The following is a 15108-nucleotide window of genomic DNA, read 5'->3' as shown; positions in this document are numbered from 1 at the left end:
GGATCACACAACACATGCAAAGTCCAATCAGAATTAGGACTATAATAACTGGTGTCACCATTTTCAATAGTAACTGCCAACATGGTCCTGAAGTCAACCAGGACCAGGGATTCCACCGGTTCACGGCTAGGGTGTCTTTATGCATTGCATCACGAAGTTTATTCAGCTCTTCCAATGCGTCCTGCATATCCACTGAATGAATGGAGTCTGGGATGAAAGTACAGCATGTTGTGTTCAGCAGAACACAAATTCCTCCCTGTGAACCAGTAAGCAAGTCTAAAACCATGCGATTTTGCATCACCATGGTACGTAAAACATCTATTTCAGTGTTTTGAGCTGCTACTATTTTTTTAGTTACATTCATGAACAGACCCAATCGATAATTCAGAGTTTCAATCATTAATGAATTTTTTCCCACTCCTATCCAGGGGAACAATGAATGTGCTATTTTATCTCCTACAGACCACAATTTTTTGGTCCTTTAGTACATCCGAGCCCCACATGTGATCATGTGGTAACACATCTGGGTATATCAATCTCCTCCGTCTGGTGCTGCCATTCTTCTCTGTGGAGGTCCTACCACATATGTATGGTCAGTCACCTGGGTAGGTGCACACACACCACCCCAATTTGGTGGGAGACTCATGTACAGTCTGGAACCACAAAGCCAATAGATGTCATCATACACCGGAGTACCATTTACAGGTGGTAGCAAAAACTTACTAACATAAGCACATGATTCATCCGTTCCCCATGGACAGGAGCCTGTATAATTACATCCCCGTCCAATGTGATGAAGATAAGTACCATCCACATATTATGTTTTGGCTAGGCTTAAATTATTTGATAAAACATACGTTTGGGTACACAGACGTTTCTTAATTTTACCTACAGTTTTATTCCCTGTCCCGTAAAAGCAATTTGGGAATGGCCGTTGTGATGACAATTTAACGTGATGATATTTTTGCGTTTCCCTTCAGTCTAGTCAATGGAGCAGCACTTGGGCACGCTTGTACGTCCTCTGTTGAAATCCCTATCATATAAGTGGTTGCACTGAGGCAAGTGGTGTTAGAACTGCCCCCGAAATACAGTTTGATTATGCATCCGTATGATAAGACATTCTGTCACCCTAGCAGGGTACGGTTTAGCCGTCAGAGCTGGGTGTGTTGAGGATATAGGTATTTGCGAACAAACATAACAATTAGTAACGTAATTCCATAGCCAATAAATGAACATATCTGTACCACATATTAGTATGGTATATATGAGGGTGTCCATCTGTCTCGTTCACATTATGAATAAACCTCTTCTGACGTTGCTTGCGTTGTTCTCTGGCTCGGTCCACAGTGAGCTGCAATTCTTGGGTCAACCACCAGGCCAGGAATCCGAGGAGCACGAAACACACTAAGATCACAACGCAACCGGCTGCCCTACCAACAGTCCGGCAGCGGCGGCGCTGAGCACGCCGCTCCGGGGTCTGCTGTAGTTCAGTCATGATTGCTAGGATACAGTGTTGTTAACCACCTCACCTAATAGTGCAAGGACCTCAGCATCTTTGTTCCATTCCAACACGGTTGACATTGAAATATCATCTTTGTACATCAAATCAGAAAGTGGACTAGTCAACTCTGCATAGCAAGGAATCCATGCCCTGCAGTAATTTGTCAATCCAAGAAATGACATCATCTGCTTTTTGGTTTGTGGTTTTGGAGCGTGTAAAATTGCTTCCTTCCTGTCAGACAGGATCGTGCGCCCTGTGGCTGATAATTCATGTCCTAAATATTTTACTTTATCCCTACACAACTGAACTTTGTTTTTACTCACTTTGTGGCCATTATCAAATAAGAAACATAATAATGCGACTGTGTCAGTTATGCAGTTTTCTCGTGTGCCAGAGGCAATCAAAATGTCATCAACATACACTAATAGTTGGCTATCTGCCGGTGGAACGAAATTGGCTAAACATGCTGACATGACTTGAGAATAAATAGTTGGGCTCTCTGCGTAACCCTGCGGTAATCTGGTGAATGTATATCGTTGTCCTTTAAAGGTAAAAGCAAACCAGAATTGACTATCTGGATGTACTGGCACAGAGAAAAATGCATTACTTATGTCAATTACTGAGAAACTGTTAGAATTTGGTCTCAGTGAATTTAACAAGGTGTGTGGATCTGGGACGCATGGTGCTCTTTTAATCACAGCAGCATTTACTGCCTGCAGATCTTGAATCATTCTCCACCCCACTGAGGGCGGAGCCTTTTTTACAGGAAATATGGGTGTGTTACATGGTGAATCTGGGCATGGCACTATTACTCCTGCTGTTAACAAATCCTCTATTGCTGGCCTGATTCCGTCAATTGCATCAGGTTTCAATGGATACTGTCTTACACATGGTCTGTATTCTGTTTTTGGCCTTATAACTACAGGTTGTGCATTTTTAATCAGTCCTACGTCTGAAGGACCTGTTGTCCACAATCCTGATGGTACCGAAGAGAGAAGATCATCTTCTTCAGGACTCAACTGAAACACTCAGGATTGTGAAGTGGACACATCAATGTGTGTTCCAGCTGTCAGCACCAATGAGACATTAACTGGCACTTTATACAACTTGGTTGATGGACTGAACTCCGTTCGTGGTCCAACTCTGCTCCAATCAGAGGCTGACAAAGCTGTTATGACTGTCAGTCCCAATTCTTGCCATTCTGTCAAATATGGCTTACAAAGTGACATATGTAACGGCATACCTGTGAATCTCAATTTTGATACATCTTCAGTGGCGCCTGTTACTGTTATGACAGCTGTTGAGTTGCCATCATGAATCAAATCGGTCATTGTCAGCTTCACAGGTGAAACATTTTTCAATTTAGTTTCATAGTCACCATCCGGACCTGGAGGATCTTTATGCCACATTGTGACATGCAGGTCAGGTGGTGACATCTGTTGTTCAGGATTTTTTAGTAGGGCTGTCGCTTGCAAGACGACATCTTTACCCCATCCTGCAGCATCTTCTTCTGAAATGTCAAATGTATAGTAATAGTGGAATGTGGGGTCATCGCTTTCTTCTCTTACCATGTTAACGCCTCCTGTGCGTTCAACAACTAATTTCCCTTGTTCCACAATTATGGACAAGCCCAATGCAGTCAATCCGTCTCGTCCTAGGAGGTTAACTGGACATTGTGGCATGCTCAACACTGACATAGTACATGTCAGGCCAAATGGATCTGTCAACGTTATGGGTTTGGTGATAGGGACGTCTGATGTTTGTCCATTTGCAGAGCGAACCCTAAAGATTTCGTTGCTTAATTGATGGACAGGTATGTTGTCATTACATGTGGTTCTACATGCTCCTGTATCACAAAGGAATGTCACTGGTCGTCCATTTACCAACAAAGTCACTTCTGGTTTTGGTACCGGATTTCCCAGCAAGGCACACAGATCCATATCACAATCAGACTGCCTATCTGATGTGGAATCATGGATTATGGATTCTAGTCATTGTGGATACTGTGGCTGCGGAGGATTATTCCGTTGTGGAATTCTCCCTGCTGCTCCCTCAGTAGGTGGATTCGGACAATTTCTATACATATGTCCCTCTCTTCCACTGTTCCAACAAATCAGGGGACCACGTGGTGGCCCTCCCTGTCTGTGCTGCTGTTGTGGTTGCCAGGGTCCTTGATGTTGTGGCTGTCCACCTTGTCTATTTTGCCATGGCTTTTTGGGGCGTTTGCACTGCTTCTGCTGTCTTAAGTTACCCTGCTGGTAATATATTTCATCATCTCCATGTGCTACATACACTCCTTTGTCGCTGTTTCTTGTCTTTTTCTGCTTTAAGACTTCTTCTGCATGACAGCAGTGTGTATGTGTTTCTTCCAATGTGCCTGTAGGCAATCCAATCCAATGTTTCTGTATCCAAGCTTTTATATCCTTATTGGAATGTTGGATCAGAGCGTTTTTCAATTGTTGTTCATACACAGGTGTTCCTGGCAATATGCCACTATGGACCCTAAATACATTCTCAAATCTGCATCTAAACTCTGTCCATGGCTCTCCTTCTTTCTGAGTTGTCCTGGTAATTTCAGTATAATTTATCTTTGGTCCTAACACTCCTTTTGCACGTGTAATCATAGCTTCCACTCTTGTTTCTAAGACTAGATCATCATGTGTCAGTGGTACGCCTTGTTGATCTGCAGGATTCCAGTCTCCGCGTACCTGACTCAATTTAGGGCCACATGCTTTCATCCACACCTGTTGGACTTCAGGTCCATTAAGGTGGTAAGATGTTCTAATGTTTTCTATATCCTGCATAAAGCCCTCGATATCGACATGTGGCGATGGTATCATGTCGACTGCTGCTTTGATATCATCAGCATTCCATGTCCGATAAACGAGCATGGTTGATAGCTGTCCTGCTGTTCCTGCACGAGGATTTGGTACTTCTATCATAGGATAGGCACCTCCCTGATCACTATGTTCCACCATGGGAGGGGCTGTAGGCACTTTCGCTTGACTGCGTGTTTGTGGTTTTTCTGGTTTTTCTCTTTTTACCTTAGGTTTTACTGCCAAATCATACTGTGGTGGCGGTACATCGTCATCCTCTGGTAGAGGAGATAAAGGTCTCTTTGTCACCGACGATCCAGCCGGCGGTGATTGTTGAGGCTGTTCTGGCTCTCTGTGCTGAATTATCACATCTTCTTCTGCCTTACCTACAGCTTTCTTTTTCCTTGCTTTCTCTAATCGTCGCTTCTCTGCTCCTTTCTGTCTGTTCTCTGCTTCTTCCTCCCAAAATGCCACTAAATCTGCCCCTACTTTCTGCATCTTTTCTCATCACCTTTATGTTGCTGTTCTAACTCCTTCTTTAGCTTCTGTATACTGATCAGGTTCAGTCGTCCGTCAAAGTCATGTTTATTTATCCAGGTCTCCAATTTCTTTGTTGCTTTTGGATTTTTTTTAGCTTCCATAAATTTCCAGTCGTCAGTTGATAAATTTTCCTTATTTTTAGACGTCTTACCCCCCATTTTTATTATCCCTTGTTATAATTTGGACTTCAGACGGGGGCACACCTAGGGTGTTCTAAATCTGAAGTTTTCACACTTTCTTTGGACGTGACAATTAATTTGCCGTCGTGTGGTTGATTCCTTTCACCTCCCCGTAGGAAGCGGAATCACTTGCCTCTGCTTCCACACGCACGGTTGTCACTAACGTTGTCCAAAGCATTACACTTTCACACAGTTATTTACACTTACACAAAACACTATTTACACATAGAAACACTTTTAATAATCGTACGCGTATTCTTAGCCCAGGGGAGCTCACCCTCCCGTGAAATTTAACTAATGTCCTGCATTAGGGGACTCCGCCGTCCCTGCCAAATTTAACTGCTTTTTTACAGTGCACGTATTTCTACCCGGGATTTCCTTTACGTATTAAAACAGAGGAGTCCGTATCCTCCTTCCGGAATTTAACTACGTGCGTCCCTCGCAACCGTAGAGGAGTCCGCCCTCCTTACAGAGTTTAACTGTGTTTCATTAACAGACGATTCTGTATCATCGCTTACGGAGTTTAACTGTTTTATGTGATCACTTTTATCCCCTACCGGTACGCGTATATAAACAGAGGAGTCCGCGCCCTCCTTACAGAGTTTAACTGCTTTGCATTAACAGACGATTCTGTATCATCGCTTGCGGAATTTAACTGTTTTATGCGATCTGATCACCACTCACTCAGTACTGTTTACAAAGAAATTTTACTCACTGACTCGACCTCCTGTCTGTCTTCTTCGGGAAAATCACGTCAACCAGACGATGCCAACGGTGGTCGACAATTGCAGACACGATCAATCGATCGATCGGACCTTGGCCAAGGATTTACGTCTGGACTTGACGACCTCCGCCGGACACCTCCGGTGTTGTTGAGCTCCCGGACGAGCCCCCAGTCAATGTTGGGTATTTTCTCCTCCAAACATTTTTAAAACCTTTAACAAGACAAACAGAGTCAAGAAACACCAGTGAGACAGAAAGTCAAATTTTACGCGCGGAGTGCAGTCAGGCTGTACACCAAGGCTACACTAAAGTCTGGCCTGCTTTTCCGCTCTTTTTATTAAGAGACGCCCTCATCACATAAACAAAAAACTTGTCCTAAGGGTGGGGGTGATGATGCAAGACAAGTTTCTTCCCGTAACATAAACGCATACGTCAATAAGTGCAGCTGTAAGGAAGAACACTTTCTTTTACACAGGTCAGCACATCTCGTTCGTCTGTTGCAGTTATCAGCTGTTCTGCATCTGCCTGACGTGTCCTGTCCTTCACACTCCTTCACACTAAGCACCACATCACAACAGTCAAAACGTTCTCTTACTCCCAGTCGTTAGAGGCTGCGAAAACAAAGTTATATTATAATAATAAGTACATCCAGCCCTTCATTCCCAGCTCAGATTGACCCCAGAGTGCTAAAACAAAATTGAATTCTCAGGATTGCGTTAAGACAGGTGCAAAACAGCACAACACCGTTCTCATGAGAAAGAAGACAAAGCTAAAACAAGGTTGAATAACACGTACATTCTCAGGGTGAAGTGCAAAACAGCACAACACCGTTCTCATGAGAAAGAAGACAAATGTACAAATGTTTAACAGTGATAACATATCTACAAAATCTTTAACAGTAAACACCAACACACATTTCTCTTTACAGCACAGTAAAGAAATTCTGATTCTGATTCTGATTCTCACATTAATGTGTTGGTTTTTACATAGAATGAATGAGTCAACCAATCACTGTTAGCGGAGGCTCATTTTACCCATAATGTCTTTGGCATCTATCTGTTTGTTACAAAACTCCAGAATTAGTGAATTATTTAAAGTTAAAAGATATGTGTTATATTTTAACTTTGTACAATTGACAGAATTGACATTAATGGAGTTATTCTATCTGGATTAATTTGTTCTATAAATCAAAACCATAAGTCAAAACTGCTTTATTTTCCTGCGTTTTGTGTGTGTGTGTGTGTGTGTGCGTGTATGTGCGTGCATGTGTGCGCGCGTGCGTGCGTGTGTGCATGCTTAGCTGCTCTTCACGACTGCTACACTCCTGCAAGATACAGTAGTGTTCAGAATAATAGTAGTGTTATTTGACTAAAAAGATTAATCCAGGTTTTGAGTATATTTCTTATTGTTACATGGGAAACAAGGTACCAGTAGATTCAGTAGATTCTCACAAATCCAACAAGACCAAGCATTCATGATATGCACACTCTTAACCCTTTATCTACGGCGATGGCACCCACGCCATATTTTCCATATGCGTATTTTTTTTACCGTAACTCCGCCATAGTTTGTCCAATCTGAATGATTCAAAGTGCATTGTTAAGCTAACACCAAGGGCTTTCCAATGATATATGGTGTATTACGGTAAACGTAAGCCTGTGATGTCATAATGCAGAGGAATAACACGGAAGTTTCACACTAGTGCTCCGCTGATTCTCATTATCGTAAATTCTCATGTAAGCCCTCAATCTGAAAAATTTCAACACTGACAGCAAGCCAAGAACCCGTGCTTTCCAACAGTATGCTATATGTAGCATATATTACGGTAAAGTGCGTTCTGTGACTTTTGAAATGAGAGAAAAGTATGAAAAAGAGCGCAAAAGTGACAGAAAAGTACAGAGACAGACAGCAAACATAAATGTAGTAATTTCTGAGGAAAAGGCAGGGTGTTAGTGTCATTTGTGAAGGTGTGTGTGTGCGTGTTTGTGTGGGTGTGATGGCTCCATCAGCCACAAGCCACTGCCCAGTGCCAACAAGCAGAAACCCAACTTGCCAGCGATCCACAAAGGGGTGGCGTTCTTGCAAGGTTTGCAAGAGGTCAACCTGCTGGATGTGCAAACTTTGTAAAATTGGCCTCTGTCTTCAGCCAGACAGAAACTGTTACAAACAGTACCACACTGACAATGGACTGATGTAGTTTAGATCTAATTTTGATTCTTGGTTATATATTTGTATATAGTTTGACACTTGTTTTATTCATATTGTATAATTTTGCACAAAATGAGTGATCAAATGAGTGATTTATTGCCCATTTTAATAATACAGATAATAATTGATATATTTATATATAGTTTTGCACTTTGTTGTTATTCATATTGTTTGGTTCTGCACTTTAAAATTGGTTACTTTTTGCGTATTTTCGCCTTGTAAAATGTTTACTTTTGCACTGTTTCTGCACTGTTTCTGAGTTCTAGACACACAAAATTTTGTTTGTAAACACTTACAGTTTCCTGTTAAAAATGTGAAATCCAAACTTCGTTTACATAACAATCATTTTTCACTAAAAAACTGAAAAAAAAAATTAAGTTTGTTTTTGTGTTTGTTCTCATTTTAAATGTTAAACTTACAAATAATGTGTATAAATAGTTAATCAGGTGTAATGTAATTGAAATTCAGGTACTCTTGGAAAAGGGTACCAAAGCACACAAACATAGAACATAATTTCTTAATTTTATTGCTATAATAAAAAATTATAACCAATCGTCCATTTATAGCCTCAGTAGGTAAAGAGTTAAGGCTATGAAATTGGGCTATTAGTAAAAAAAAGTAGAAAAGGGGGTGTTCACAATAATAGTAGTGTGGCATTCAGTCAGTGAGTTCGTCAGTTTTGTGGAACAAACAGGTGTGAATCAGGTGTCCCCTATGTAAGGATGAAGCCAGCACCTGTTGAACATGCTTTTCTCTTTGAAAGCCTGAGGAAAATGGGACGTTCAAGACATTGTCCAGAAGAACAGCGTAGTTTGATTAAAAAGATGATTGGAGAGGGGAAAACTTATATGCAGGTGAAAAACATTATAGGCTGTTCATCTACAATGATCTCCAATGCTTTAAAATGGACAAAAAAAAAAAAAAAAAAACAGAGACGCGTGGAAGAAAACGGAAAACAACCATCAAAATGGATAGAAGAATAACCAGAATGGCAAAGGCTCACCCATTGATCAGCTCCAGGATGATCAAAGATAGTCTGGAGTTACCTGTAAGTGCTGTGACAGTTAGAAGACGCCTGTGTGAAGCTACTTTATTTGCAAGAATCCCCTGCAAAGTCCCTCTGTTAAATAAAAGACGTGCAGAAGAGGTTACAATTTGCCAAAGAACACATCAACTGGCCTAAAGAGAAATGGAGGAATATTTTGTGGACTGATGAGAGTAAAATTGTTCTTTTTTTGGTCCAAGGGCCGCAGACAGTTTGTGAGATGACCCCCAAACTCTGAATTCAAGCCACAGTTCACAGTGAAGACAGTGAAGCATGGTGGTGCAAGCATCATGATATGGGCATGTTTCTCCTACTATGGTGTTGGGCCTATATATTGCATACCAGGTATCATGGATCAGTTTGGATATGTCAAAATACTTGAAGAGGTCACGTTGCCTTATGCTGAAGAGGACATGTCCTTGAAATGGGTATTTCAACAAGACAGTGACCCCAAGCACACTAGTAAATGAGCACAATCTTGGTTCCAAACCAACAAAATTAATGCCTCGCAGATGTGAAGAAATCATGAAAAACTGTGGTTATACAACTAAATACTAGTTTAGTGATTCACAGGATTGCTAAAAAAAGCAGTTTGAACATAACAGTTTTGAGTTTGTAGCGTCAACAGCAGATGCTACTATTATTGTGAACACCCCCTTTTCTACTTTTTTTTTACTAATAGCCCAATTTCATAGCCTTAAGAGTGTGCATATCATGAATGCTTGGTCTTGTTGGATTTGTGAGAATCTACTGAATGTACTGGTACCTTGTTTCCCATGTAACAATAAGAAATATACTCAAAACCTGGATTAATCTTTTTAGTCACATAGCACTACTATTATTCTGAACACTACTGTATGTAGTAAACAGAAGTTCCCAGCAGTGGGCAAGGTGCACAAAGACAGAAGTGCTGACTAATTTTTTTGGGTTTGTGGTCTCCTTTGATGCTACCAGAAGCGATCATGGTGTTAAAACTCAAAATCAGCTTGTTAGTACAACCCCTGGCAAAAATTATGGAATCACCGGCCTCGGTGATTCCATAATTCTGTTCCATTTCTGAAATTAAAGAACTGCTATAAGGAAAAGTGTTAACATTTTTTTTTTTTTAACTTTGTAGTAGAACAAACACACAAACCAAACTCTTATAAAGAAGGAAAAAATACACAAACGTGCACATGGTGTGAACAGGACGTACTGTCAGAACAGTCCAGAGAGAAATAAAGGCAGCGCCACAGTTTAGTGCACCCCCCCGCCCCCCCTCACTTCTCGCAGCCAGCCGACTCAGCGCGCACAGCACACACACACACACACATACACACACACAGATGGCTGCAGCAATCGGACCTTGTCTTAATTTTAGACGGCTTTAAGCAAAGCTGCCCACTATTTTTTCGGCGTCTTTTTCGAAAATTGACCGCTCAAATGACAGTAGGACGGCTCGCTGCCTAAAACCTTGGTTCTCGCTCCCATGATTTTTTAATCCCGTACCGTCCCAATCACATGATAAATAGCAAAGTTGACTCCCATCCCATGGGATTCCCGAAAAAAAGTCAGCCTCTACTACAAACACACACTCCATACAGTGGTCTCACACTTTTTCGCGGGGTGCGAGACAAGACGTGATATAAATAAGAAAACAAAAAGGTGGCGGTCAGGTATTTTGGTTCTGAGCGATGAAAATAAAAAAATTGAATGTTTTAAACCAAACAAAATGCCACTTGTCCGGTCGGACAACGATTAGAGCATATTGCTTGTCCGATCACATTTTACACTTGTCCCGGACAATCGGACAAGCGTTATTGTCGATGCCTGCAAGTGTACTGGAGACAATACTGAAAGTTATCGGTTAGCTGTAGCTTCCATTAATTTTTTGGGTGGTTTGTCGATTTAGCTTCATAAAAGCTAACTTTTAAGTTAGCTTATTAGCTGTTATCGAAGCTAATGTTTTGGTTAGTTGTGCCCACCGCTGCAGTCCAGCGTATAGTAACATGGTAAAATTTTATATCTGAACAACCTTTAATGGTGTGCCTCCTTAAAGGGTAATTACTTTATAACTTTTCAGCAAGCTAATATCAGATGTCATAAAACAGATATTAATTGAATTCAATTCAATTCATTTGTACAGAAACAAATCCCAACAGTCATCTCAAAGGGCTTCATCCAATCAAGGTTTAAATCTAACTTGCAAAAGCTAACATTTTGTTATATCTAACATTGGCTAACTAATGTTATGGAACTAATGGTTGGTAAGGATTCCCCAAATTGCCACTGTATACCTTGTACTCTGGTTTAAATGTACACAGGGAGAGAATTATGGGCCTTTTACATACAGCCACAGCTGTATTTAACTGTAAAACGTCAATAAAAATACTGGAAATTTTTCACATTACCTTTCAAGAGTTTTAGAAGTACGGTTTAAGAATTAGTCATCAGCTAAAATGATTGAGAAAGATGGATAGGGTTTTTGTGTGTGTGTGTCCTTCATTTCCCCATATTTCCTCATTCCTTCTTGGCTGCATTTCCTCTGGACTTCATCCATCGCTTTTCACTGTCATCCCCTCAAATCCCTCCCAAAGCCCCCGTCCTGCTACCACCTGATTCTTGTCAGCACCGGGTGGAGGAGGATTCCTGTAATAAAACGTGTTCTAAGCAGTTCCTTATAACAACAGCTTCTAGTACCAATATCAAGAGGACCAACAGCCCAAACTTCAACACAATGAGAAAAAGCTGCAATTAACACAGTCTGATACAAGCTCAGGAGACTGGTGGGAGGAACCCGAACGGTAGAGTATTAGAAAAACATTGTGAATGTCATAATTAAGAACACAAGAATGGCTTGACATCTTTGGTTTTAACACAGGAGCTGTAAGAACATAAGCAAGGTGTCAGCACTGAATACATGACTGATTCAGGTGATTGTGTTTCACATCTCAGGAAACACAGTCACTTTTAATTGCTGTTGTTTCTTTTAATCAGCCAGTCAGTCAGCTGTGCTGTTGAGAGGACTCAGCCAGGACGGAATCACAGTTATAAATTAAAGCCCTTCAGTCTCATAACTCTCCTTTCTGTCCCGCAGCTCTTCGTCATCGACAATGGAGCGGATGACTGGCGCATTGCCATGACGATGGAGAGGGTTCTCCTGATCGCTCTGGAGCTGCTCGTGTCGGCGGTGCATCCGGTGCCAGGAGACTTTAAATTCCAATGGAGGGCACGCCTGGCCTTTTCATACGCCCCGTCACAGGCTGAGGCTGACCTGGACATGGTGTTGAGTGTGCCCATGTTCCTGCGCCTCTACCTCATCGCCAGAGTCATGCTCCTGCACAGCAAACTCTTCACAGATGCCTCCTCCAGGAGTATAGGTGCCCTAAATAAGGTTGTGGACAGAAAAGATTTTTATTTTGTGTTCGTGTGTGCTGTCAGAGATTTTGCAAAAGTGCGTTGAGATAGATATTAAATCTGTGCTCATACTGTCCATGTCTTATAGAGCCATTATCTCTTCAACAGGGGTGTAACAATAGCACTTCCGTGAAACAGAAATTGGTTTTAAAGTACATCATAGGACGATGTTAGTATGCAGAGCCCTGGATCGATGTAAATGCACCGTGAGCTGTGCGATGGTCCGACTATAACATTATGAATGGGTTGATTGAAGCTGTTCTGCATCTTCAAACTCTCATAAACAATTAAAAGTCAGCATGAGACTCTCGCTGGTTCACAACAGGGACGTTTGTATCACAGTGCATGTCTGTGTCCTTTCTGGCTGATGCCCAGTACCTCATAACAGTGTGTCATTGAGGCAGTACGGCGAGCTCTAATCGTAACAAAAGAAAGAAGACAAATGAGGAGTTCAAACTTCAACAAAGTGCAGATCAATAGACTTTATCATGGTTAGGGTTGTAGCGTGTCGTGTCCATGTGTCAGTGTTGAGGTATAGAGATGTACAATACCCCTGCCTGGGCACTTTCACATTAGTAAAACAACAGACCCACAGTTATCACATTAACCTTCCTTACAATATTTCTATTATCTCACACCACTCACCCTGTGCACGGACAGCCTGATGAGCGCCCGCTGCTATCGCTGTCATCACTCACTCACGCAATGAACGTGTCACACCGCAAAACGTTAGCAGTGGTCACATATGGACAATATTTCAAGGAGTTTTTAAAGCAGAAACTCATGATAATGAAATCATCTTCCCATCATATCAAACTGATCGTTGTTTGGATTTGGCCTCCTCATCCAAAGCTTGCTAGGCTACTAGCTTTATTAGCAGACTCAACCATTTATTTTATATAGTGATATTTATTTTATTCAAATACCCGTGAGTGTCTTTTAGCATCCTTCTCTGTGCCATAATTGTCTGCATATACCGCTGCAAATCTCCTGATTAACAAAACCGACTTTTGTGCTATTGGCTGATGATGAAATTGCATCTGATTATCTCCGGGTTGATACATGTACACAACCAGTGATGAGGTTTATTTCAGCACACAGAAATTTATGCAACACGAATATGCTGAAAACAGTAGGCTTCATCTTCTTGTTCTGGGCTTATTCTATACTACATTTTCTGCTGCTGTATGTGGTGCTGCCCCCAGTGGTGAATAAAAGGCAAGCCGAGACAACAGCAACATTCTGCATTGTAGTAGTAAAAAGCTGAAGAAGATCAAGTCTTTTATGAAATATGTACGTAAATATGTATTTGAAGGTAAGCAATGCTACTTCTGGGTTATTCCATTCATCACTTGGGAATAAATGTCTACACTATTCTAAGAATTGTACTGACTGCATCATATTGCACTGAATCAAGTCACATTGTTCCATAATAACAAATATCGTCTCTGAATTGTATTGTAGCCCATGTACCAAGATACATATCAGATCGTTTTATAAAGTGTTAAAGTCTCAGAGTAAAATATTTCAGAGTTGACATACTTTGGGCTTTGGGGGCCCCCTCAGCCCCCCCCCAATAAATCTGCCAATAATGTGAATAGCGACTGACATATTTGTGGATCTCAACTCAGTTTTGCGCTGAGAATGTCTCAATATTGCATAACTGAGCAAAGCGATGAATGTGTGTGTTCGGTGATCCACCAATGCTGAATCACCCTTCACAAACAGAATTTTCAGTTTTGCAAATAAACATTTATTTGTAAAAACTCACACACAAGTTACAAATCAGAAATTTGTTTGTGGATCACAAAGCACGTGTACAAAACAAAGGATATTTGTAAATCACCCTCTGTGCATTTGCAAGTATTAATGAGACAAATTTAACTCCATACTCCAAAAATTTAGGTTTCCTAAATATTTATTACGGCCACTCTTAAAACTTTACTTATCTTTATAATTTTATTACTGGTAAATTTTAGAATTGATTTAGATGAGATATACTTATTATCTCACAAGAATATATTACAATTATCTGGGAACTACTTTTTGCACAGGAATTCATCAAGCACATCGGCCGTAGCCGCGCACAAACACAGAATATACAGAAGCTGTATATATTGTTGTTTGGCAATCATTCTAAGTGATGTGTGTGTGTGCACTGATACCACATTTTAGAGGAGCATGGGTGACTAAAACATATATTTATAAAGCAATTTACTATATATTGTTCATTTCGACGACATTTTGTGGAGCCCCTCCAACTTTTACCCCAGTTCCCCCTCAGCCCCCTAACAAACATTTCCTGGCGCCGCCACTGGGGTGCAGGTTTTCCTTGCAGCCACTGACTCCACACTAAGAAATAAAACATTGAATTTAATTGATAAAGTTAAGGTAACTTTTTCCACATAACATTGCCAATTAAGTGCAAAACAATATTGTAGTTGAAATTAATTAAATCAAATGAAACATTATTACTTAAATCCCTAAAATTAACAATTGCAAGTATATCGAAAATAATAGTATTAATTACATTTAAAGTCCCTGTATTTCATTTGTTAGCATGCAGCAGGTGATTTCACCGATTAACATCACTTTGAGCAGGTGGGATGAGTTCATCAGTGAAATCACCTGCTGAAGTCAGTGGCTGCAAAGAAAACCTGCAACCTCTTGGCCCTTTCTGGAATAGTTTGGACACCACTG

At 40.9% G+C, this 15108-nt stretch overlaps 1 protein-coding gene across 1 annotated transcript in view; it reads left to right on the top strand.

The window, feature by feature from the left end:
- The window catches only part of kcnn3 (potassium intermediate/small conductance calcium-activated channel, subfamily N, member 3), a 285265-nt gene that overhangs the window by 183517 nt on the left and 86640 nt on the right, over positions 1 to 15108 (top strand). The window contains exon 4 of the mRNA XM_034174740.1: positions 12089 to 12385. Within this exon, the coding sequence (XP_034030631.1) occupies positions 12089 to 12385 (297 nt within the window). The remainder of the gene's footprint in view (positions 1 to 12088; positions 12386 to 15108) is intronic.

The sequence above is a fragment of the Thalassophryne amazonica genome, chromosome 7 (assembly GCF_902500255.1).
Source record: "Thalassophryne amazonica chromosome 7, fThaAma1.1, whole genome shotgun sequence".
Taxonomy (NCBI): domain Eukaryota; kingdom Metazoa; phylum Chordata; class Actinopteri; order Batrachoidiformes; family Batrachoididae; genus Thalassophryne; species Thalassophryne amazonica.
This window is presented reverse-complemented; position numbering and strand designations above follow the sequence as displayed.